The sequence below is a fragment of the Megalops cyprinoides genome, chromosome 21 (genome assembly GCF_013368585.1).
Source record: "Megalops cyprinoides isolate fMegCyp1 chromosome 21, fMegCyp1.pri, whole genome shotgun sequence".
Lineage (NCBI taxonomy): Eukaryota > Metazoa > Chordata > Actinopteri > Elopiformes > Megalopidae > Megalops > Megalops cyprinoides.
This window is the reverse complement of record NC_050603.1, coordinates 4,710,499-4,735,335: the sequence shown is the minus strand read 5'-3', so window position 1 is coordinate 4,735,335 and position 24,837 is coordinate 4,710,499. Positions and strand designations below refer to the sequence as shown.

Below are 24,837 nucleotides of genomic sequence, written 5' to 3'. Positions count from 1 at the left end.
TGTGTGTGCCTGTATATGTCTGTTTTCACGTGTATGTGTATGTGTGCATCTGCGTGCGTATGTGTGTGCGTGTGTCTATAGAGCACAAAACTCACTTGCTGGCCTGCTTAGACCTCAGAAACACCTGGGTGCTCCTGATGGCTTCTGCCACTTCCTCCTTCTTGGCAGCGAGCTGTTCACTAATGGCCTGAGAACGAATCAACCAACACTGTCACACCGGCTGCCAACTGCACGACACGCTAGCACATCAACCAAATCAGAGAACACAGAGCGGTATTTATCAATCACTTTCAGTTATCGATCGTTAACCCAGTGGTCACATGATCAGAAGCCTGAGGATTCAAACCCAAGGTGCTGTACCACTGCTGAAGAAACTAAAGCGATTCAATCAGTAATACCAGTGTGCCACCATTAGCGACACAATCTGCTCTAAATGGAGGTATTGGCTATGTAAGAGCATGATACTGCAAAACCAGCAAGAAAGGAAAGTGCACCTTCTGACCCCACCCCTCCCTTCCTGGTGCTCTCCGCCCCATCCTACCTGCTGTGCGGCCAGTGACGACTCAGCAGATTTGGGGTCCCCGCTCAGCACCCCTGTGGTGCTCCTGGCGCGTTCCTGGAGCCCCCTCACCCAGCAGAGCAGGTCGGACACCTGTCCCACATGCGCCTGCCTCTCCTCCTCCACCTCTTTCTGCAAAGGTAAGGTGAAGCACAGGGAAGGGGGGGGCGTGTTATAGTGTGACACACAGGGCAAAACAGTCAGTGTGAAAGACAAGAGGAAGAGAGGAAAAGTTGCATGAGGAAGATTTAATAATGAGGTATGGGGGGGGAGAGAGAGAGAGAGAGAAAAAAAGTAAGAGAGAGAGAGGGATAGAGCAAGACAGAAGGAGAGAGGTCCACACACAGACCACTGTGAGAACAAAAAGAGAAGGAGAGAGAGGGAGGAAGAGAAAGCCCACTGTACCTCCTCCTCCTCCAGTCTGCGGAGGGCGTCGCTGATGTATTTGACATGTTGCGTCGTCAGGGTGACCAGCGCGGTGTAGCGTGTGCGCAGGTCCATGAACTGAAATGAGAGAGTCATTGTCATCACCCAGACACAAACGTAACAGCTACCTACACACAACACACCGCACCTAATCAAAGCCAAACAGAAACACGAGCACCACCTACCCAATACAAATACATAGCACCTATCAGAGAAAAACGAATATAAAACACAACCATACACCACCTACCCAAACACACTCATCATCCCTCCATCCCCCGGCATCCTCACCTCCTGTGTGATGGCATCAGATGAAGAGTGCATTCTCCTCCTCTTCACTGGGGATTTCTGGGTCGACTCCACAAAGGCTCTGTACGTCATCAGCTGCAGCTCATAGTCCTGACACACACACACACACACACACACACACACACACACACAGACAAAAACAAATTGCAGAGTCAGGAATATTTAAAGAACACAATGTGTAGTATACATCACCCATTACCTATGCACGTAAGAGGTGCATACAAACAGACACAGCTGAGTGATGTATCTGAAACAGAGACACAGGCATGGAGACGTCACGTACCTTCACAGCAGCGCAGTACTGTTTGGAGTGGGTCTGGCACCGGTCCAGTTTTACCTGGTTCTGCTCGATCTCAGCGACCAGGGCCTAAAGAGAAAGAAGGGGGTAAGAAGGCAGTTGGGGGGGGGCATTGAGGCACAGATGTCACTCTGTCACCCTCACATCAGTCACTTCCTCTGTCCTCCCACTTCCTGTCCCATCCAGTCTCCCCCGTGTACCAAACACCCACCCCCCCACAAAAACTCTTCATCTTCTCACTACCCGCTCCTGGTCCTGGGACCGAAACTAAATCTCTCTTTCAACATTCTCCTCTGTTCCACCTTTCCTTCCCATTAATGTCTGTCCCCTCCCATCTTCTCCCCTTCTCTCCTGTCCCACCTTCCACCGCTCTCCCTCCCTCACCGTTTGCTGAGCCAGCTGCTCGGACAGCACTTTGCTGTCCGTCTGACCGGGCTGCGTGTTCTCCTGCCTCTCCGTCGTCTCCTCGATCCACCGGATCAGCGCCGAGTGCCCCTCTCGGTACTGCCGCAGAACCGAGCCCAGTGTCTCCAGGTCCGCTTGCCTGTAACGCACACACTCAGTCAGAACAGAACCGAACCGAACCAGCACACAGAGAAGGCAAGGCAAACAATCCGGCTAACAGAACCGGTGAGCGGGCTGCCATCGGCTTGCCTTGCATTATGACATCATTATTGTTCTGTCTCACTCCGCATAGAGTGTAAATACCTACTTACTGACATTTCACTCCTATTTTACAGAAACACACTGTCCTCTCACTGACAGCGATAAAGCAAAACTAATAACTGACATCTCTCTGTCTCTTTCCATTTTTGTTTCATAAATTTGATTTCTCTTTACTAGCATGGTAGGCATGCATTTGTGTTGCCAATGTATAAACAGATCATACAGAAAAAGCAAAAGTAATACACTAGCACAGGACTACACTTAATTATTGTCCAGGGTGAATTAGCTAGGTCACAATTTCACCCATTCGTACAGGTGAATATGTACTGAGGGGGTTGAGTGTTAAGTACCTTGCCCAAGGGTAAAACAGCAGTGTCGTAGCAGGAAATCAAACCAGCAACCTTTCAGTTACAAGCCCTGCTCCTTACCACTATGCCCCACTGCCGATTAGAGTGACAACAGATATTTCCTTCCCAAATGGCCGGGCTCTCCCTCCGCACTCACCGGGTCTCCATCTGCCTCCTGATGCCGGCCCATCTCTCCGCCAGCTGAGCCGCCCTCTCCAGGTACCGGTCCAGCTCCGGGCTGCGGTCCGGGTGCAGCCGGCTGAGCCGAGACCCCGCCTCCCGGGCCCGCTGGACCTCCATGTCCAGGGAGTGGAAGACTGGATCTTGCTGGTCCATCTCAGCCTGCCATCTCTACAGGGCAGCAGACAGAGGGATGGTTAGGACACTTGCATTCATATTCCAAGTGCTGTCCAAGTAATTCAAAATGTGGAACTGTGTTTCATGGTGTGCAGAACTGTGAGGACTGTGTAAAACTGCCTCACAATGTGTGGTATACTGTCTCAATGTGCATAGCTGTGTGCCAGTGTGTATATCTGTGTGTGTAACAGTATGTGTAACTGTCTCTCAGTGCACAACTGCGAGTCAGCAAATGTATCTGTGCATCAGTGTGTGCACGTGGGTAACTGTGCATAAACGTGTGTGAGTGCGTGCAGCTGTGTCGGTGCTGGAGCGTGTAATTGCACATCAGTGTGTATCTGTGTGTATATTGTGTATCAGCGCGAGTACCTGAGTCTCAGTACGTGTAACTGAATCTCAGTGTGTGTGTGTGTGTAACGGAGCCTCACCCCCAGCTGGTCCCGGAGGGACTGGATGGCGCTGGTGTCGGCCGGGACGATGTCCTCCTCGCTCAGCCGGCTCTCGTACTTTTTCACCAGGCTCTCCGCGGCCTGCGAGCTGCGCATCAGCATGTCCACGGTCTTCAGCCTGAGAGAGACAGGGGCACAGGTCAGCTCACACACGCGCGGGGGGTGGGGGGGGTGGGGAGGTTATCATGAAGCCTTTTGAGGACCAGCTAACCAAAGCGTATCCCACATTTTCAATGCCACTAATGCATATTAAAAGGCTCTATATCGCCAAGCATGACAGTATTGTTGACCCATAAGCCAAGAAAAAACGTATCTACATTACTACCACCAACAGCAATATACAAACACCTAAGTCAAACCATGTAGGTTCAAATGCAGTGATTCGGAGGTATTTGCTTACATTACTGATAACACACCGGACATTGTTGCAGTTGATTAAGAGTATGGAGAAGAGTTTGTGTTTGTATTGGACGTGGGCTGTGGTTTTGACTTAACATTAGAGGAAGTGTACATATCCAAACGGCCCAAGTACCAGCTGGCAATGAGGTTATAAATGCCAGCTACTGGTCTTTATTTTCGGAAGCCTGGGTCATGTCCACAGACTACTACAGGCTACAAATAGCTGGACTGTGTGGAAAGAGCCGAGCAGCTGTCTAAACACTGCCCCGTCTGCCTGTCTGCAGCGACAGGAAGTCTCTCAGTCCAGAGAAAGCGCTACTTTTCGTGTCCTTAACAGATTAAGTGGTACTACTGTATTATACCCTTTGCTTGCTGGATGAGGTAGTACAATTTTTTATTAATTTATTCCTGCATTTATGGTCTAACAAACACTAAGTGATTTATAAGTTCTGGCATCTACATCTAAACCCTTGGGCCCAAGTGTGTGCATTGTTTTTTAATGTGGACCTAAATACAGACTGAAACGTGTGAGAAGTGTACTTGTGTACTTAACCCTTAACTGACTGAATGTTCTTATTGTATTATATAGCTTGTTTGATGAAACAGTACAATTACCACTACCGTATACTATACAGATAGTACTAATTAATAAGTATTAATTTATTCCTGTATTTATGGCCTAACAAACAGTAAGTGATTTACAAGTTCTGGCATCTACACCTAAAGCTTTGGGCCGTTGTGTGTGTTGTCTTTAATGTGGGCCTGAACGAAGCCTCTGACAGGCGCGCTCACTTGTGCAGGTAGACGGAGGAGAGCGCGTGCACGCGGTCCATCTGCTCCACGGCCAGGTTGAGCTCGGAGCGCAGGACGGGCACGCTGGACGAGGCGGGCTTCTCCTCGAAGAAGCTGACGCACCTGCGGGACACCTCGCCCAGGTTGCAGCGCAGCCCCTCCAGGTCCTGCTGCAGCTTCTGCAAAGGATCGTGGGTAATTCTGTTAGTCCCGCGCGTGCGCGTAAAGCCCGGCCGGGGCGGCGGCGGTCCGAACAGCGGGGCGCGGCACTGACCTCCTGCTCGGCGATCTGGACCGCGCTGTCCACGCTGTCGCTGCTCAGGTTGCTGGGGGGCGGGGCCTGGATCCCCCGCGTCAGCCGCTGCTCCGCCTCCTCTAGGTGCTGTTTGATGTCCTGCAGCTCCGACAGGTAGGAGCGAGAGACCGACTCGTCCTTCTCCACTGAGAGAGAGAGAGAGAGAGAGAGAGAGAGAGAGAGACATTGTGAGAGAATGGCCATTCTTCTTATAATGTAAATCACATTAGTGGAATAAATTACAATATTAGGGGTGGGGGCTGTAAGACACACAATTTAGAGCAGACGGCAGTTTGGCAGAGTGGTAATGAGCAGGGCTCGTAACCAAAAGGTTGCCAGTTCAAATCCTTGCTGGGGCACTGCTGCTGTACCCTTGGCCAAGGTGCTTAACCCAGAACTGAATTGGAAAAGAGCTCTGCTAAATACAAATAACGTGATGTACTTTAAGAGCTCAGTTGTAAATGAACAAATATGAAATGCATAGACCGTGTTGTTTGACACTGAATTAAGATTGAAATGTAAGTTAGCTGAAAAAGGAAGACTGCATGAGAAGTGCAATAGTGTGTCCCTCTCTCTGATGACAGGCCTACATAGGCGCAATGCAGGTGACCCTGGAGGATGAAAGGGCCAGACAGATTCAACAATGGCATCAAGCGTACCTGTCTCCATGGAGACCAGCAGGGCGTGGCAGTGGGCGCGGCTGTTTTCGGCCTCCTTCTCCAGCTCCCGCCTCTCGGCGGCGGTGAAGAGGGCGCTCTCCCGGCTGTCTGCCAGGAAGTCCGACAGGTGAGCGTCCAGGTTGTCAAGGGCCTGCTGCCTGTCGCTCGGAGACTGAGAACGCACCTGTATGACAGAGCAGGACAGGTAACCCACCTGAGTCACTCACCTCACCTGAGAGAACTACACATACCCCTGACACACTGACCACACCTGGGAGAATTACAGATACACCTGACACACTGACCACACCTGAGAGAACTACAGATACCCCTGACACACTGACCACACCTGGGAGAATTACAGATACACCTGACATACTGACCACACCTGAGAGAACTACAGATACCCCTGACACACTGACCTCACCTGAGAGAACTACAGATACCCCTGACACACTGACCTCACCTGAGAGAACTACAGATACACCTGACACACTGACCTCACCTGAGAGAACTACAGATACCCCTGACACACTGACCTCACCTGAGAGAACTACAGATACCCCTGACACACTGACCACACCTGGGAGAATTACAGATACCCCTGACACACTGACCTCACCTGAGAGAACTACAGATACCCCTGACACACTGACCACACCTGGGAGAATTACAGATACACCTGACACACTGACCTCACCTGAAACTGCAGTGAGACAGAGATTTAAGCCCAACAGGTCGGGGGACAGGCACAGGGAGAGAGAGAGAGAGAGAGAGAGAGAGAGAGAGAGAGAGAGAGAGAGAGAGAGAGAGAGAGAGAGAGAGAGAGAGACAGGAAGCAGAGACGTGTGGACGAGCGGGTTTCAGGCTCTGACCGTGTCCAGAGTCCAGGATGAGACGGTTCTGATGTCCTTCTGCAGGTAGTGCCAGGAGACCACACTCTTCATGTTCACATGCAGCTGGTGCCACAGGGACATCACATTCTGATACAGCTGCTCCATCCTGCAACACACAGCAGGTCAGGAGCGCGTGCCGAGTATTCTCCCAAAAACATTTAGTTACACTGGGAGCCTGCAGCTTGTGTGTGTGTGTGAGAGAGAAAGAGAGATCCTGCTATTTGTGTGTCTTTCAATATTTGTTTGTAGATGTGTATGTATTTGTGAATGAATTTGTGTGTGTCTGTGTATGCATGAGTATGTGCATTCATGTGTGTATGTGTATATGAATGTGTGAGTGTGCATACATGTGTGTATGCGTACGTGCGTATGTGTGTGTGAATATGTATGTGTACCTGCTGGCGATGTCCAGCGCTCCCTGGTTGGGGGGCGGGACGGTGAAGCAGACTGAGGGTACCATGGCCTCATTGCCACTGGGACTGATGACCTTCCATTTGGTGCGCTGAGAGTTATCCTCCAACACACACTCCTCTCCTCTACTGATGGTGATCTGAGAGAGAGAGAGAGAGAGAGAGAGAGAGAGAGAGAGAGAGGGAGGGAGGGAGGGAGGGAGGGAGGGAGAGAGAGAAAGAGAGAGAGGGAAGAAAGGAGGGAGAGAAAGAGAGGGAGAGAGGGAGAGAGAGAGAGAGGGAGGGAGGGAGGGAGGGAGGGAGAGAGAGAGAGAGAGAGGGAGAGAGAGAGTGGGAGGGATGGAGGGAGAGAGGGAGAGAGAGAGAAAGAGAGGGATAGAGAAAGAGAAAAGAAAGGAGAGAGGGAAGTTGAAGGGGACAGATGGAGACAGACAGGACAAGAGCAGGAGGAGAGATGTGGAAAACAGGAATAGAGTAAGAGAGAGGGAAAGCAGTGAAAGAGGAGGAAGAGATGGGTGAGCGGAGACAGAGGCAGAAATGGGGAAAAAAACGCAAAGAGAAAGGAAACGTTTTATGTAATCTGCCGATTTCTGTGGGTTAAATCAGCTATATCTGATTTTATTACACTAATGATCACGGGGTTTGTGAGACACAAACAGGTACACACAGCCTTTCTGTACTCTTCAAGGATAGTCTTTAACTGCATGGGTGAAAGATAAGGAGAGAATGGGAATGTGTGTGCATGTGTGTGTGTGGGGGTGCCCATATTGTATACTGCACTTCACCAATCAAAGATATAAACTATCTGTATCGATATGAAATAATCCAACACACGCCTTAGAGTTATTTATCAATGAGTATTCATAACGAGTTCATAAATATCATGCGTACATGATGAACAGATACAGCACAAAAAAACCACTATAAAAGAAGACATATTTCTAAGATTAAAAACAGGGCAGCAATGAAACAAAGCTCGTTTAAGTTTGGCAAAGCTTTTCATAACTGTGAAATCCATACAAGCCAAGTTCTGCAAATCTGAAAACAAACAAACCAAAAAAAAAAATCAAAAGAAAAGAATGTAGCTCTTGGGGTAGTCATGAAAGCAGGAAAGCATTCAAGAGCGGCCAAGGGAACTCAACTGCCTTTGCAACAGACACCAAACCGCTGCCAGAACTGCTAAAACAGGCAAGCATCACAAGCCTCTCAGTCATTCTGACTAAGCCACGGTCTGCTTCGTGTATCTCTGCTAGCTTTTTGGCCGTGCCAAGCTTCTCCTTCTCAGGTTCCATTACATCATACATTTCAGTGATCTGCCTCATGTCCAAACAGGTTAAAGGGAGTCTAATAAAAAAGACATGAACTCTGCAGATCCACCCTGCCATTTTGTGGATTATCACTACTGGAAAGGTAAAGCAGGCTCCTAATGCAGAGTTTCGATGAGCCAGCATCAGTTAAGGGCTCTGCTGGGAGCTGAAAACGCTGAGGCCCTGCAGTGGGAACACACAGTGACCTCTAGTGGCTCCCTGGAGTACCGCAGCCCTCCCTGTCCCTGCTGTTATCTCTCCTGATCTGTTCAGTGCGCAGTGTGAATTCTGAGCACGGAGGCGAGCGGAGGCGATACCTGGGTGTTGGCCTTGCCAGCCCGCAGACACATAAATAGGAAGAGCGGACGAAGAAGGGGAGAGAGGGGGAGGGGAAGGAGGGAGGGGAGAGGGGTAGAGAGAGAGAGAGGGGGGGAGGGAGGGAGCAGAGGGAAGGAGGAGGGGGGGAGACAGAGATTACTGGGGGGGTACTGGTACAGACTGCGTCTGTTCATGTAGATTTCAACTGTCGGACAACAAGTTTGACAGAGCCTATCGCTGGTGTCTGATGTGGGGAGGGGGTGCCCTGGAACCAGGGAGGGACCCCAAACACTGCCCAGTATCAGAGCAGCTGCCCTCAGGGTACTGGAACGCAGAACTCAAACATGATGGTTTCAAATCCCAGACAGCAAACTGCCACTGTTTCCTAACCTGGCCTGATGCAGTCATTTAGGGTTTCTTGTACAGGCCTTATGCAGTCATTAACGGTTTCCTGCTCTCTCTTTAAGAGGCATCTACCTGGCAGCACAGAATAACAGTAACACAGAGAGCTTGTGGGTCAGTGCGGTTCTCTGGGAGAAAGGTGTGCATGCAGGTCTGCTTTTCCACGCATCCCTGAACATGCGGACCTCTCAGCGGGCAGGCGGAGGCAGAGAGCAGGGGCTCTGCGGGGCGTAAATAGAACGGGGCCTTCGGTGGAGGCGTGGGCGGGACTGGAAATGCATAGCTACGATCATGCGGCAGCTTGTATAATTTAAGAGCTCTCGAAACCTCAGCCTGAATCAACTTTAGACTCAAATAAGAAAAAAAAAAACCCTCTCAGTATTTTTTTTTTCCTTCAGTCACATGCCCTGCAGAGTGTGGAGTCAACACCTGGATGTACCTGTTCCATTTTTCATCCCGATTTCATGAGCTGCTGATGCTATTTTGGGCAATATTTCAAACAGCATTACCTCCTGGTTGTGATCCAGAAGTGTTTAACCTGATTTTTATTTTTGGAAAAAAGAACTCTCACAAAAAAAAGGTATGCTTTGGGAGCCAGGCTTTCTCCTACTTTCTCCTTAGAGCTGTTTAAAGCTAACCCTGGAGATCCATTCTCCTCGAGAGACCCAGGTCTTGCACTCCCTGTTTTGACAGATTTGGAATACTAATACTGGATTCAGCCTTCACAGAACACTCTTCACAATGGATCACAGCTGGAAGGTAACATTACTGGACACTTGAGCCAAAATGGCTGAAATCCTTGAAAAAGACTGACACCCTTGTCAATAAAACTGACTGCAGTGTTGCGCCCCCTTGTGCTTGATCAGAGAAGTTCACTCCCTCATAAGGCAAGCCTGCAGTTTAGTACAGCCGGGAACAGCCAATCACATGATGTGGGCGGGGCTTGGTGAGATAGGGCCAGGCAGGGGGGGTGTGGTGGACGTGGGGATAGAGTCGAGGCGTGGCATACCTCGATCTGCCGGTAGTCGCAGATTGCGCGGATGGGCGTGGTCGTTGCCACGGCGCAGTCCGCACTGCGTGGGCGGAGCTGCACGACGGTCTTGGCTCGGCCCACGAGGCTCGCCACAGTGCTGCGGTACTCGATCAGCTGCTCCTTCTCCTCCTGCCAATCAATCAACCAATCAATCAATCAACCAGTTACTCAATCAGTCAAATCACTCTTACATAGATTACAATTTTTACACGGTATCCATTCATACAGCTGGATATTTACTGAAATAATTCTGGATTAAGTACCGTACCTAAGGGTACAGCATCAGTGCAAGCAGGAAATCAAACCGGCAACCTTTTGGTTATGAGCCCTGCTCCTTACCACTATGCCAAACTGCCACCCCCAATGGTACTACCCATATTGTACATTTAGTGATATTTAGTGGTGATATATTAATTGATGGCCTCTTGGTGATGCTGTGGTTTGTCTTATCCCGTCTTCTAAGATTCTCCTTTCCTAACTTAACACCTGTGGCAGGGGCAGCCCTTGCAGAGTGATCATTAACATCACTGTCGTACCCGCCATAAAGAATCAAGGCCTGCATTGGTGGAACTGTTGTTAATGTCATGGGGAATTAAACTCTCTATCTGTTCCGTCCTCGGGGAGAGAGACGTGCTCCTCAAAGGATGACACACTGGCAACAACAAGCTGAATAAGCACTGACTGTTTCTAAGAACTGAATGTACACATTGCAACTGCATCGGAATATAACGGTTACATCCGAAGCATATCAAAGCTGTGTGAAGGCATCGGAGTGAAAGAGGGTGGAAAAGGGGCCACGAAAGAACAGGAATTGGAGAGAGGGAGAAAAAGAGGAAAGTGAGAGAGGTAACAGACGGGTAATTCTCTTAATGAGCACGCTAACACCATCAGATAAATAACCTGGTGGCTGTTGTGTGGAGAAAACTCTAGGCATCTGTCGCGGTTCTGTTTAATCTCTCTCCCTGGGGAGAACTAGAGAGCCGCACACTGCTTTCAACAGAGACATATGCTAAAGGCACACACACACACACACACACACACACACACACACACACATCATATTACATACACACACACATACACCAATCTCATGACACAGACACACACACACACACACACACACACACACACACACACACACACACACACACACATCATATTACATACACACACATACACCAATCTCATGACACAGACACACGCACATACACACACACACACACACACACACACACACACACACACACACACACACACAATCACATCACACACACACACACACACACACACACACACCCACATCATATTACATACACACATACGTGCACACACACACACACACACACACACACACACGCACGCGCGCACGCACACACACACATACACAAATCTCATGACACAGACACACGCACGCATGCACACGCACACACACACACACACAATCACATCACACACACACACACCCCCATCATATTACATACACACATACGTGCACACACACACGCACGCGCGCACGCACACACACACATACACAAATCTCATGACACAGACACACGCACGCATGCACACGCACACACACACACACACAATCACATCACACACACACACACCCCCATCATATTACATACACACATACGTGCACACACACACGCACGCGTGCACGCACACACACACACACACAAATCTCATGACACAGACACACACGCACGCATGCACACACGCACACACACACACACACAATCACATCACACACACACACGCACAACCCTAGCATTACACACAACCATGATACTGCACACACACACACCCACCCACACACCCCATAATATTTCATATCACACACTACAAACACCAACTCACATCACTCCGCAAGACTCAATTTCTCCAGGCCACAGGGGGGACAGCAGCCCGGCCACCTGCAGCTCTTTTAAACGCATCCCTTGCTCCCCCCACCATTACGTTACAGCAGAGGCTGGTAATGCGCTCCGGTGCGGCCGCGTGGCTCGGTTACCAGCAAACGGGCCAGTTTTTCCCCTCCGCTGCTCATGCCCAGGGAGGAAGTGCCCGCTGTTCCGCCACGCTGCTCTGTGCTGCCCGCTCCCACCTCACCATCTGCTCTCTGCCCGGCGTGCGGCCCAGCCACCGAGCCCAGAGCATCGCGCTGCACGGCACGGCTTACACCGCAGGGCCAACTAATGATCCCACACTGCACTGTGTATACAGTATATCCCTGCAGTACTGCCTATATATACCCCTACAGTACTGTATATATAATCCTACAGTACTGCCTATATACACCCCTACAGCACTGTGTATATAATCCTACAGTACTGCCTATATACACCCCTACAGCAATGTATATATAACCCTACAGCACCGTGCATATAACCCTCTACAGTGCATAGAGTATACAATAAGATGGATTGCACAAGAGAGACGAGACAGAGAGAGAAGGAAAAGAGCAGACTAACATCCATATTAGTAAAGAGTGGGAGAGCTTGTGTTTGTATGTGCATGTGCATGTGTGCGTGCATGCGTGTGAAAGCAGCTGTTACCATGGAGTCTTGCAGCAGGTCCTCCAGCTTTCCCAGCCTGCTGTTCCTGTCGCAGGTGTACTGTCTCTTTATGGTGTCCTGAAGCTGCCGCAGGTAGCTCTCACAGTCCCGGGCATCGCTCATAAACTGAGAGAGCAAACGGAGGGTTATTGACCATTAACAAAGCCGAGCAGAGAGAGAAAGTTCATCACCATGGAAAAAAAATGACAGAACCACGCACTTTCAAGATGCTTCGAAATGGAAGCTTTCTAAGATGAATATCTGTTACAGAATGGCTTTGATTTTTATTTTGGACGGGAGTGAGGCTTCACAAGAAGTAAAATGGGTACAGCTACCTAAGTTATCACTGAGAGGGCATTTAAACCGACGACCCACGATGCAATTCTGCAGCGAGTAGGTGTGTGTTTTGCCATCCAAAGGAAAAGCCCTTGTACAAACAGGTCGATGATTGAGGGCAAGCTGCAGACAGCGTGACCTTTCGTGCGGGTCACAAAGTCTCACTCTCAGACCATCTAATTGGCCATTTTACCGCAAGTAATTTTAGGTTCACTTTAGGTCATTTCAAAAAAAAAAATCTCATTTCTCGACTGTAGGGATAGTAGCATGTTAATTGAGCTCTTTCTCGTCCATACAGGGTATTCAGCCAGACCGGTCAGGCTATAATTTGAACATAACTACTAATCTGAGGGTGGCGGCTATCCCTCACAAAACAAAATGAGAGAACAGTGAAAGAAATGGAGCCCAAATGCAGTCTCCTCCTGTACTGCCAGACACTCTGAAGCACGGGCAGTAACATTCAGAGAAATCTAACAGCAGTCCCTCCACACCCCTCGCTCCCAGGGTCCCCCGCCTCCACCCCCCAAGGTGAGGGGAAGTACCTGGAAGTAGGCGGTGTTGTCTTTCAGGTGCTGCTCCACGCAGAGACACAGCTGGTTGACCCACTCCCACTGCGTCTGCAGGGCGGCGCTGTAGGCCTGGAAAGAGAGCACATGAAGGCCGTATGACGGAGATCCATTCACTGGCACCTGAGACGGCTTTGGCATGTGCAGTCTGTTTTACTACATGGATATGTAGTCTGAGGGGATTAAGGGACCACAATATTATTTTCTTCAGCTCAGCAAATGGATGCAAGCATATTACACAATGTTTCAGGGCCCTAATGTCATATCCATACTGGCAGTAATATTCAGAAGGGAGCAATCTGAGTTTTACTGGTATGACAATATGCAAAATGTGTCACCAGAACATTTACATATACAGTAAAACATCAAGTAATGACATTGTGTATCAGGTTATGGCAAGGGACACATATGTAGCTGCCAGGTGATTAAGGGGATTTTTAGATGTTAGGAAGGGAGATAAATTTTGTGTGCTAATATAGATCTTGTCTCTCCCCTCTAAAGGCATTGATTCTTTCCCAAATTTTGAGAAATGCTCCATTTTGAGTGGAAAAGCAAGATGTATAGTAGCACAGACAATAATTTTTTTGCTCCCACCTCTACACGTGAATGCATATTTTGGTCACTGCACTGTTTCAGAGTGAAGCCAGTCTTTCCCCTACACGGAGCCACAGCCTGAGGCCTCTCTCACCTCCACTGTCTGCTTGGCCGGGTGATTCTCCTGACAGAGCCGGTCAGCCGTTTCCTGTAAGGAGCGCATCACTTCCTGTTTCTCCTCCAGCTCTGACCTCATATCCTGGGGGAAGGACGAAACGAGTAAGGTGATGAGAACAGAACGGAGAAGTGAAAGAACAAGAAGCAGTTTGCAACAAAGGGTATGACTGCGGCCGTGCAGGATGCTTGGCTGTGCCCTCTAGTAATTATGCATCCCGACTGTGTCCTCTCTCCATCTTGGCCCCTATGGGGTGGAATGAGCTTCCTGTTGCTGTCAGAACAGCTGAAGAGCTAGCTCCATTCTGTCACAGACTGAAGACCCACCCCTCTTCCAGCCATACCTACTCCCCTACCACAGTGTGGTCATGTTCCCCTTTTATATCATTTTTATATATTGTTGTTTTGCTGTTTGTAGTTTGTTGTAGTTTCTCTCCCTCACTGCGTTTAACCCTCGGCCTGTATGTTTCTTCCCTGGAGCGTCAGTGTAATTCCTGTGCAGCTTCTGGTTGGTGTTGCTGTCTGTTTAAGTGTGTGTGGAGAAACTGAGTCTGGAGGAGCGACGTGAGTTGGTGTTTGGGGTGTGTGATATGAAATATTACGGTGTGTGGTTGGTGTGCGTGTGTGTGTAATGTGATGGATGTGTGCTATTGCTACCCCAGCACAGCTCCACGCCGCACTGCAGAGCGTAACAGCGCGTGGGTGCGTCGTGAGAGCGCGCGCTCACCGCGTACAGCTCCCGCTTGGCCGCCACGTTGGTGTTGCTTTCGCTCCAGTCGAAGGCCAGCTCCTCCTCCTCCCTCTCGTTCAGCCAGATCAGCTCCTCCGTGCAGCGCGAAACAAAGGCGTGTAGGCTCTCCAGGCTGCGCAGCCGCCATGACGAGTTCTCCTGCAACGACGCGCACCAGGGGGCGTCAGCGCACTCCACTGCGTCAGTCACAAAGCCCCTCAGAGGAGACGCTCACACAACGGAGCTCGTTTCCTGTGGGAACAGCTAACTGCGCACTGCCAGTCATTTTGAATAGTTTAATGCGGTCAGTGCTATTGCTTTTCTGTGTTGATGTTTTCATCCACACAACCTCTGCTGGGAAGCTGGAAAAGCCTGAATATTAAATTATCTGTGGTTGTTTAACGAGTTCTGCTTAATGAAAAGAGTTGCTAGGGACAGCCGTGGTGTGAAATAAACCATCTTTGTATTTTTAAATGAATCCAGACTCCCCGCTGGAGGTGGACGAAGCTGCCAAATGTATGGGGTATGAACGTGCTGTACCCCAGCTTGAACGGGGGAGTACTACTGACAATGAGAAAGTTCTCTAAATGTTTGCCTTCAGCCAGTCAGAGAGACTCGTTACCACAGGGGGAGGGGCCTATGAGACGTGCATATGGTCAGGGGTGCCGAGGGCCCAGAGCAGCTGCATGAGGCAGTCTCTATGGAACCACTGTGATCTAATCACCTACGGGCAACCGTACTGCAGCTGACTGAGGGAGTCAGACACGCACACACACGCACACACACACGCAAACACATGCACACACACACGCAAACACGCAAACACATACACACATGCAAATACACACACGCACACACACACGCAAACACGCAAACACATACACACATGCAAATACACACACGCATTCACACACGCAAACACATGCACACACACACGCAAACACATACACACATGCAAATACACATGCAAATACACATGCACACACACGCGCACGCACGCAATCTTATACTCACACAAACACACATGCACGCTGACGCAGACGCAGACACTCTCTCTTACCAGTAGTTTGCAGTACTGGTGTTCCAGCTTTGCCAGAGTCTCAGAGTAGCTGCTGCGGAAGTTTGGGGAGATGGTAGACTGGGAGGAGAGAGGAAAACAGGCGTCACAGGCATGACCAAATCTCACAGCCTCAAACTGTCCATAATAATACACAATAATCACATCAGCAACATAAGCTCCATGTCTCTTTCAATGAAAGAATGAGGGTGTGCGCGTGTGTGCGTGTGCGCGCGGGTGTGTGTGTGTGTGCGTGCGCGCGTGTGTGTGCGTGCGCGTGTGTGTGTGTGTGTGTGCGTGCGTGCGTGTGTACGTGCGTGCGTGCGCCCGCGTGTGTGCACGTGTGTGCGCGTGTGTGTGTGTGTGTGCGCGCGTGTGTGTATGTGCGTGTGCGTGTGTGTGAGTATAAGATTGCGCGTGTGCGCGTGTGTGTGTGTGTGTGTGTGTGTGTGTGTGAGTATAAGATTGCGCGTGTGCGCGTGTGTGTGTGTGTGTGTGTGAGTATAAGATTGCGCGTGTGCGCGTGTGTGTGTGTGTGTGTGTGTGTGTGTGTGTGTGCGTGTGTGTGCGCGTGTGTGTGTGTGTGTGTGTGTGTGTGTGTGTGTGTGCGTGCGTATGTACCTCGTAGCGACGCGCTTCTTCCAGGCTGCGCAGTAGCTCCTCCACTGCATTGTGTATGGATTTATGATCCTGCAGGTGCTGCTCCACAGAGGGCAGGTCTGCACCCCACTCCGCCCGCTCCAGCAGGTCCTACACACACACACACACACACACACACACACACACATACAGAAGTCATGAATCTCCCAGCACACCACTCTTCCCGTTGACTTGTTTATTTCCCCCCCCCCCCTCCTTCTCTCCTTCCCTCCCTCTCTCTCTCCCTCCCTCTCAAACTCATATCAGCTTTATTGGCAAAGCAAACGGAAGGTTCTGAATCTCCAAGATACACAAACAATGAAAACAGCCGTATTAGAAATGGGAAAACTCACACAGCAGTGAAATTAATATCACAGTAATGATAATGATAACAGAGTAAGCAAAAACAATGCTGATGATGGCAACAGAAATAATTCATTTCAGGGCCAACGCGACGCCTCGTTCTGTGTCTCTGAGGCTGTGGCAGGCTGCCACAGACTGGGCCGCTCACAGCCTGGTGCGTCCCTCCCCCAGACAGAACATTTGCTTGCGCAGTCATTTTATTTCAATTTGGGCCGGAAGGGGGGTTGGGTTTGTGTGCTGGATTTCGCTGCGAGTTTGGTCCACATTGTACCCTGTATGTTTCATTCTCCCTTTCTCCACTATCAATTCTCTCTGCTTCACAGCTCAATTTCAGTTTAAAAAAACATACTTGAATATATTCATCAATACATAATATATAAAGCCAATGCTTTAAAACAACACATACACAAAAGCATGTTTTAAAATAATGAATGCATGATATAATTCCTTTCACAGGTGTCTATACTTTGTCTTCTTGTAGACGGCGATGTGTCATGGACACTGTGATCCAGTGACTGGTGGTGTATGTGCTTGACTTCCTTTAGTCTAGTTTCAGGTTAGCACAAGTTAACTTGCGGTAATGCATGAATGGTGTTGTGCTCATACTCGTTGGTCTGGGAGTGTTTTTAGCCAGGTCTGATAACGTTGCTCATTTAACTTGGGTGGATACACTTCTGTTCTTTTGTGCTGGAAGTTGCTATGGATAAGAGTGTCTGCTAAATGAATTTAACGTAACGTAACATAAAGCAACATAACGTAATGCAACGTAACGCAATGCAACGTAACGCAATGCAACGCAGCGTAGCATAACGTAGCATTACGCACTGTAACATAATGTAACGTAACGTAACGTAACATAACGCAACATAACGCAACATAATGTCTTCCTGTCCCTCACCTGCGTCTCCTCCACCCAGCCCAGCAGCTCGTAGATGAACCTCAGGCTGCCCTCGTCCTCGGAGGAGGACATGGCCACCAGCTCTGCGCGGGACATGGGTCGTCTGAGTAGCGCCGCCACCGCCCCCACGGCCCCCAGCAGGGTCTGCGCCCCCAGGGGCAGGGACAGGCCCTCCCGGCCCGCGCCCCGCTGGCCGGCCTGATCCCCCGCCAGGCCCCCTGGGGAGAAGTGGCCCTTCCTGTAGACGCTGGCGCACTGCAGTCTGAGAGATACCAGCTCCTCCTGCAGGCACGACACCCTGCGCGAGGACAGAGTGCTGTTACACAGCCTGCACTACGTTACACACTCTTTCTCTCACACTCTCTCCGTTTCTCTCTCTCTCTCTCTCTCTCTCTCTCTCACACACACTCTTCATCCCCGCCCACTCACCTGAAGGCCAGCTGCTCCACCTGGTAGTACTTCTCGTCCCTCAGGATCTGCAGGTCCAGCTGAAGCTGCCTGATCAGCGCCTCACAGTCCAGCAGATAAGCACCCAGATCCTGCTCACAGCGCACCGGCTCCCCATTCTCCAGATGGGACATGTCCTACAGAGAGACAAGGTTAGGACCTGTACACACGCTGCAGGCACACACACACACACACACGCACACTGCGCGCACACACACACGCACACGCACACGCACACACACACACACGCACACACACACACACACACACACACACACACGCACACACACGCACACACACGCACACACACACACGTTAAACTCGTGTGCGGACAGTACAGACACTCAGTGCTCACCGCTTGCAGTGTGTTCTTGGCCAGAGTGAGTTTCTCCTCACAGTCCAGAGCTGTGTTCTGGATCTTATTAGCCACCTGTAGCAGCAGCTCCAGCCTAAGAGACACAGATACACCAGCATCTCAGAACGACCTTCAACTCCCCACAGCACCCAACTACCATACTTATATGACAGCCTCAGACTGATCTATCTGCCCCACACAGATTCCTCAGGTCTAAGCTGATCCAATCACTCCACAGCGACCTACAGTATGTACCTAAAGCACATGTTATTGTCCCACACTGATCTATTTGCTCCAGGCTGATGTAACTGCCCCCACCTCTCCACGGCCGGCCGGAGGGCCTTCTCTCTCTCCAGCATCTCCAGGATCAGTTTGCCCCACTCCTCCTCCAGATCGTTGGGGTGCAGTCCCTGGGGCAGTTTGATGCGCCCAAACTCTATCCATACCTGGGGCGAAGAGACAGACATCAGAGGGGGGGGGGGGGGAGAGCACAGAGAGGGGCATTCTTATCCCCTCATCCAGCCCCACCTATCAGACAATCAGCTTTTGATAAATAAGAGTGTCTTAAGACTGCGGTTCTTCCAGGACAAAAAGCAGGCCCTTTTTCACTCTTTCGCCTGTGAGCGTTTCCCGTTCCGAAGCTCCGCGCCTCATGACCAAGCACTGACCGCATCTCACGGTGTGTCCACGGCAACGGAATCCAGGTCGCCCCGGCGCCTCTCACCTCGAGCATCTTGTAGAGGTGCTCCACCCGGCTCTTCTCCAGCTCCTTCCCCGGGATCTCCGTCTCTTTGAAATGGACGTACTCGTTGTAAAGTGCCTAAAGGGGGCGAGGACAACAGTGAGTACACACATTCAGCCTTCCGTCTCAAGAACATAAACAACGCTGTTACCGTCCCTCATTGCAGTTTCCTCCACAATGAAACTTCTCCCTCTCCTTCCTCCCTCCCTCCTTCCCTCCACTCTCCTCTTTCCCTTCTGCTCTCTCCTCTCCAGTCCTCCCTCCCTATCACCCCTCACAACAGGCGCCAGGGGAGAATACAGAGGGGTGCAACTGCAATCCACAGGGGTGTGCAAAAAGTCATCAATACTACGTAAACATCGGGATAAAAGGAGACAACTGGGGGTGCACTGAGGTCCGTCTTGGGGTGCAATGCAATGGGCCTGCCTCCCAACCCTCCGTAAGCATGGCGTCCCCTCTCTCTCACCCCCTCTCTCCATCTGTCCATCCCTCTCTCTCACCCCCTCCTTCCATCTGTCTGTCCCCGCCACCCTCTCTCACCCTCCTCCCCCCCCCCCCCCCCCCTTCCCTCTCACCTTCAGCTCCACAGGGTTCTGGGGGAAGTTCTTGTCAGCCATCAGCAGTGTGTGCTGCCGGGTCCACTGGAGCAGGTGGGAGAAACGGGACTGATACTCCAGCCAGCGCTGGTCCACCTCCTACAGGGCAGAGAAGTACACATTTCCCTTACTGCAGGAGTTATGGAGTTATGGAAAGCCAAACTCTGAGATGCTTAGAGGGCTGTAAAGGAACGATAGAAACCGGCAGCTGGCTAGGCTGAGGTGGCCTTCAGTGAGTGAGAGAGAGTAACTGAATGAATTAGTGGGAATCTGTGTAACTGAGTGAATGAATAACTGAGTAAGTGAGTAAGAAGAAACTGTAACTTAGTGAATGAGTGAGTAAGTGAGAGAGGGCGAGTGATTGAGTGAGTGAGAGACTGAGAGATTGAGTGAGGGAGTGAGTGTAGTGGGCGGTGCAGTACGTACGTGAGCAGCAATGCCCTCCCCTCCCTCAGGGATCTTGGGGAAGGCGTCGTAGATGGAGGACACGTAGGTGATGACCGACTTTTCATCTGGAGACGGCACGTCCACATCTTATAAAGAGAGAGGAGAGGAGTGATGAGCTGAGAGACACACAGACACACACACAAACACAGAGACACACACATACAGGAACACACAGACAGACAGACAGACACACAGACACAGACACACAGCCTGACCAACACACAGACCAGCCTCTTGGCCTTACCTTCGGCGTCCAGCAGTCGCGTAACCCCTAGTGACTCAGCAATATCGAAGGCCTGCTCCAGGTTGTCACGGTTACTCTGTCGTGAAACCAGCTCCATGTCTATGAGGTCGGGCCTGCACATTCACAGGGAGAGAGGAGTGGGCTTTAATGAGACACAGAGAGTATGTGTGTGTGTGTGTGTTTGTGTGTGTGTATGTGTGTGTGTGCGTGTGTGCGTGCGTCTGTGAGTGCATGTTAGATTCAGTGAGTGAGTTAGTAACCTGGATTCACTGCGTGTTTGTGAGTCAGGGTTCACTCACAGTGATTCAGTGAGTGAGTTAGTAACTTGGATTCACTGCGTGTTTGTGAGTCAGGGTTCACTCACAGTGATTCAGTGAGTGAGTTAGTAACTTGGATTCACTGCGTGTTTGTGAGTCAGGCTTCACTCACAGTGATTCAGCGAGGGCGCGTGCACCCAGACGCACCTGTATCTGTGCAGAATGGCGTTGAACATGCGCCCGTCGCTCCAGCTGGAGGAGAAGTTGACGCAGCGCAGGCCTGGGTAGCCCTCTGTCGCCTGCTGGCTCCATAGCAACAGCTTCTCCTTGGCTGTGAGGTCACCCGACTCACCGCTAACGTAGATCTCAGAGATCTGCTCGAGAGAGAAAAGGGTGGGGGGGTCAGTCCTAAAAATCCTTTTCACTCCATCAACCAATCACTACATTTTGCCACTGCAGGGGAAATGGCCTGGGGGGGGGGGTCTTCGTTTCCTCTGCAAGTTCCCAACCCAAGAGGACAAGGTCTATGACTACCAAGCCCCACTCTCCATACATACACCCACGCATACATACCACCCCACTACGCTCAAACATACTGCCCGGGTTTAACAGATTTACACACACAAACATACACTACTCATAAATCTCACTTCACACAAAGTAACCCAACAGTACACCCCACCCTAAACACCATGTAGAGTTACTGGGGTTCCCTGTACCCCATCAGTGAGGAGCCCCACCCATACCACACCTTTCTCAAGGGTATTGTATTGAGGACAAAACGACCAGCTAGCGTAATCAGTTAATGAAAGTGGAACACATCTAACACCTGTGGACTGTACTGAGAGACAGGCTGACAGAGAATGGTTTATTGAGTGTGTCAACACAGGACACCTGAATTTAAAGTAACAATTAGTTCTTTCTATCTCTTTGGCCTAGGTGAACACCAAACCACAGGTCAAAACTAAGGTAACAGGAGAGAGTTACTTCACTTCAAAAGGTGGCTTTCTATCTGTTCTTTCAGCTTCCTACATGGACATGAAGTGTTCAGCTTTAAATCAGTCACAACAGTAGGGGAAAGAAGCAGGCCATAGGAGAGACCACAGCACTCCCTGAGATTTTAGCAGAAAAATATGAGCAAGGAACCGGTGTGACATCACACAAGAAAAGAAAAAATGGCATATTTTTGGAGTGACTGTTTGCATGATGACACTCACGTGAAGGTCGTGACCTCTACACACAAACCAACAACAGCAGGTGAGAATTCACAGATTAGGGTTAACCTCACACTGAAGACAGAGCCACATTTGCAGTGACGCTTTATAATAAGCTGACCTAATGTGGCGTGGCAATATTTTGGTAATGTTAGGAATGAGAGAGCAGCAACATAATGTTACATAACAGCCACATAGCCAGCTATGTGGAACACAGCTGTGTGGTTGTACACATGTTATTACACAAACCACACAACTCTCTACCTCATTATTCACTAAGGAGTTGTTATGCAACTCTGAGTGTTACCTCAGATTTGTGTATGGAAACACCCTTCGAGGCCTACGCTGCTTTCTAAGTGAGATTGACTTCGCAGACTGTTTCTATTGGGAGAGTAATATGGAAATTACTGCTCACCTCTACTCTGAGCGAGAGCGTCGCACTTTCGAAACTAGCCTCGAGCGTGACCCCCCCCCATCTGTCTCTGTCGGCTTCATTCAAATCCTCCATCCCTTCTTTATGCACTTATCTCCACCCTTCGTCTTCGTTACATCGGTCCGCTGAAGAATACTCTGCTTTTCTTATTCCTGATCTGTTGTAATTACTGACCTCGTTTTAGTCTCTGTCCGGCTCGTTAACGAGCTCCTCTCCAGTCACCCCCTCCCCCCCCCCCCCCCACCCCGTCGCTCTTCACTCTCCTCCCTCTGTCTGTCACTTCCTCTTTTCCTTCCCCTTTCATCTCTCCTTCCAAATGCTCCCTCTTGTCCTTATCTTCATTTTTTACTTTTATGCCTTTTCTCCCAATCTGTCTTTCATTCTTCTCTTCTTTTCTCCCCCCCCCCCCGCCCCCCGACACACTCCCTTCTGCCCTTCCAACCCACCCAACACCGCTACCAGCACCCCCGCCCTCTGCTTCCCCCCTCCCTCCTCTCTCCTGCTCCTCCTCCCTGGTTCTCTCTCTCCGCTCCCTGACAAAGGAAGGCAGTATCTGCAGAGTGAGCCAGTGCCTGGTTCCTGTCATCAGTATTCCTCTGTCATCCCTCTCTCTCTCTCTCTTTCCCTCGCTCGCTCGCTCCCTCTTTCTCCCTTCTTGGTGCTAATATAGAAACAGGATAAAACTCTGGAGAGACAGCCAAAAGACTGGAGACTGCAGAGGCCAGAGACAGAAAAGAGAAAAGAGAGCAAGAGATGGAGAGAAAGACAGAGAACAAGAGAGAGAGAGAGAGAGAGAAAGGAAAGGCAGAGAATAAGACACAGAATGAGAGAGGACATATAAAGCTGGAAAAGTACTGAGAGAAACATCTCTGCATGCTGTAGGCACGCACACACACACACACACACACACACACACACAAGGTTCTTTCATGCTCAGTATAACTGAAAAACCCTGGGTAAAGACGCTTTCAGTAAACAGAGCCCCTCCCTCTGCGGCTTGATCTCCTTACAGTAAAGATGATTAAAGATGAGGTCATAAAGGAAGAAAATCCACTCTGTCCTGGCTGTGTGACTGCACATCGCACCCCAACACACACACACACACACTCAACACAGCGCACCCCCATACACACTCAACACACACACACACACACACACTCAACACAGCGCACCCCCATACACACTCAACACAGCGCACCCCCATACACACACACACACACTCACACTCACACATGCACACACATACACACACACACACACACACACACACACACACACACACACACACACAGACACACACACACAGATGGCAGTGCGGGTAGCACACGCCAGCGATGGCCCGATGGCAGCACATGCAGTCAGCGCCGGCCAGTGTGATGGCAGCATGTGGTACAGAACCCCACAGGGCCCTGAAGGACAGGCAACGTGCCGCAGGGAGGGACAGACACACAGGACCGCATACTCACAGAGACCTACGCACTCAGAGACCTACACACTCAGAGAGACCCGAGCATTCAGAGCTACTTACGCGCTCAAAGAGGCTCGCACTGCCAAAGAAACCCGCATTCTCAGAGAGACCTGCCCGCTCAGAGAGACCCGAGCATTCAGAGAGACCTGGCCGCTCAGAGAGACCCTACACAGCAGCAAAAGACCACCGAAAACTCCACACCATGACTGCCAATGGTGTGCGGCAACCACCTGTGTCCTAACAGATCCGTCCTCTGATTGGTTGAAAATGATCTTTCATCATCTAGACGAATCAAAGGCATGCTTCAGGAGGAAGTGCACAAGCAGGCAAAAGCAGCGATATGAACAGTCTGGGTTTTAAGCAGTGCAGCCGAACGATGGCTCCCCGAGGGGGGAGAAGTTAGAGTCGGGGGAGGGAGTTTGAGGGAATGGGGGGGGCAGGGTTCCTGAGGCTGAAGGGGGGTGGGATCTGACACCGCTTTGAAGCGGCGGGGTGCTTCAGACAGAGAGAGAGCGTGGAATCCCCCGCGGGACCGTCAGAGCGGCGCTGATTTATGCACATTTTAAATCCAGCTTTATTCAGATGAGCGCGGCGCGGGCGTCTGGGCGGGGCCCACCACGCGGGACACAAAAGCACAGGGGGGGCCAGGGGGCAGGTGAGGGGTGCTCCACCCAGCGAGGGGGGGCAAACGCAGCGTGGCGGGGGTGCAGCAAGGCGGGGGTGCAGCAAGGCCCCCGCTGCCGAAAACCCCCGATCAGGCACGCCGACTCAGAGCCGATAAAGTGCAGTGGCAGCCAGTCACCGCGCACGCCACAGGAAGCTGTCATTGTCGCCGACGCCGGCGAGCGCGGGGTTAAAGG

General features: G+C 50.7%; 1 protein-coding gene across 1 annotated transcript in view; it reads right to left on the bottom strand.

The window, feature by feature from the left end:
* Window positions 1-24,837, bottom strand: part of macf1a (microtubule actin crosslinking factor 1a) — a 189,364-nt gene that overhangs the window by 82,160 nt on the left and 82,367 nt on the right. The window contains exons 6-34 of the mRNA XM_036555519.1: window positions 21,070-21,236; window positions 20,606-20,718; window positions 20,341-20,447; window positions 19,894-20,013; window positions 19,301-19,396; window positions 18,895-19,022; window positions 18,577-18,670; window positions 18,204-18,358; window positions 17,775-18,072; window positions 16,496-16,624; window positions 15,878-15,955; window positions 14,815-14,976; window positions 14,068-14,172; window positions 13,356-13,451; window positions 12,478-12,603; window positions 9,899-10,051; window positions 6,848-7,002; window positions 6,432-6,558; window positions 5,557-5,740; window positions 4,877-5,043; window positions 4,603-4,781; window positions 3,391-3,529; window positions 2,763-2,956; window positions 1,977-2,136; window positions 1,578-1,661; window positions 1,277-1,384; window positions 965-1,063; window positions 542-691; window positions 96-187 (exon numbers count right to left, since the gene is read on the bottom strand). Coding sequence (XP_036411412.1) covers window positions 96-187; window positions 542-691; window positions 965-1,063; window positions 1,277-1,384; window positions 1,578-1,661; window positions 1,977-2,136; window positions 2,763-2,956; window positions 3,391-3,529; window positions 4,603-4,781; window positions 4,877-5,043; window positions 5,557-5,740; window positions 6,432-6,558; window positions 6,848-7,002; window positions 9,899-10,051; window positions 12,478-12,603; window positions 13,356-13,451; window positions 14,068-14,172; window positions 14,815-14,976; window positions 15,878-15,955; window positions 16,496-16,624; window positions 17,775-18,072; window positions 18,204-18,358; window positions 18,577-18,670; window positions 18,895-19,022; window positions 19,301-19,396; window positions 19,894-20,013; window positions 20,341-20,447; window positions 20,606-20,718; window positions 21,070-21,236 — 3,965 coding nt within the window. The remainder of the gene's footprint in view (window positions 1-95; window positions 188-541; window positions 692-964; window positions 1,064-1,276; window positions 1,385-1,577; window positions 1,662-1,976; window positions 2,137-2,762; window positions 2,957-3,390; window positions 3,530-4,602; window positions 4,782-4,876; window positions 5,044-5,556; window positions 5,741-6,431; window positions 6,559-6,847; window positions 7,003-9,898; window positions 10,052-12,477; window positions 12,604-13,355; window positions 13,452-14,067; window positions 14,173-14,814; window positions 14,977-15,877; window positions 15,956-16,495; window positions 16,625-17,774; window positions 18,073-18,203; window positions 18,359-18,576; window positions 18,671-18,894; window positions 19,023-19,300; window positions 19,397-19,893; window positions 20,014-20,340; window positions 20,448-20,605; window positions 20,719-21,069; window positions 21,237-24,837) is intronic.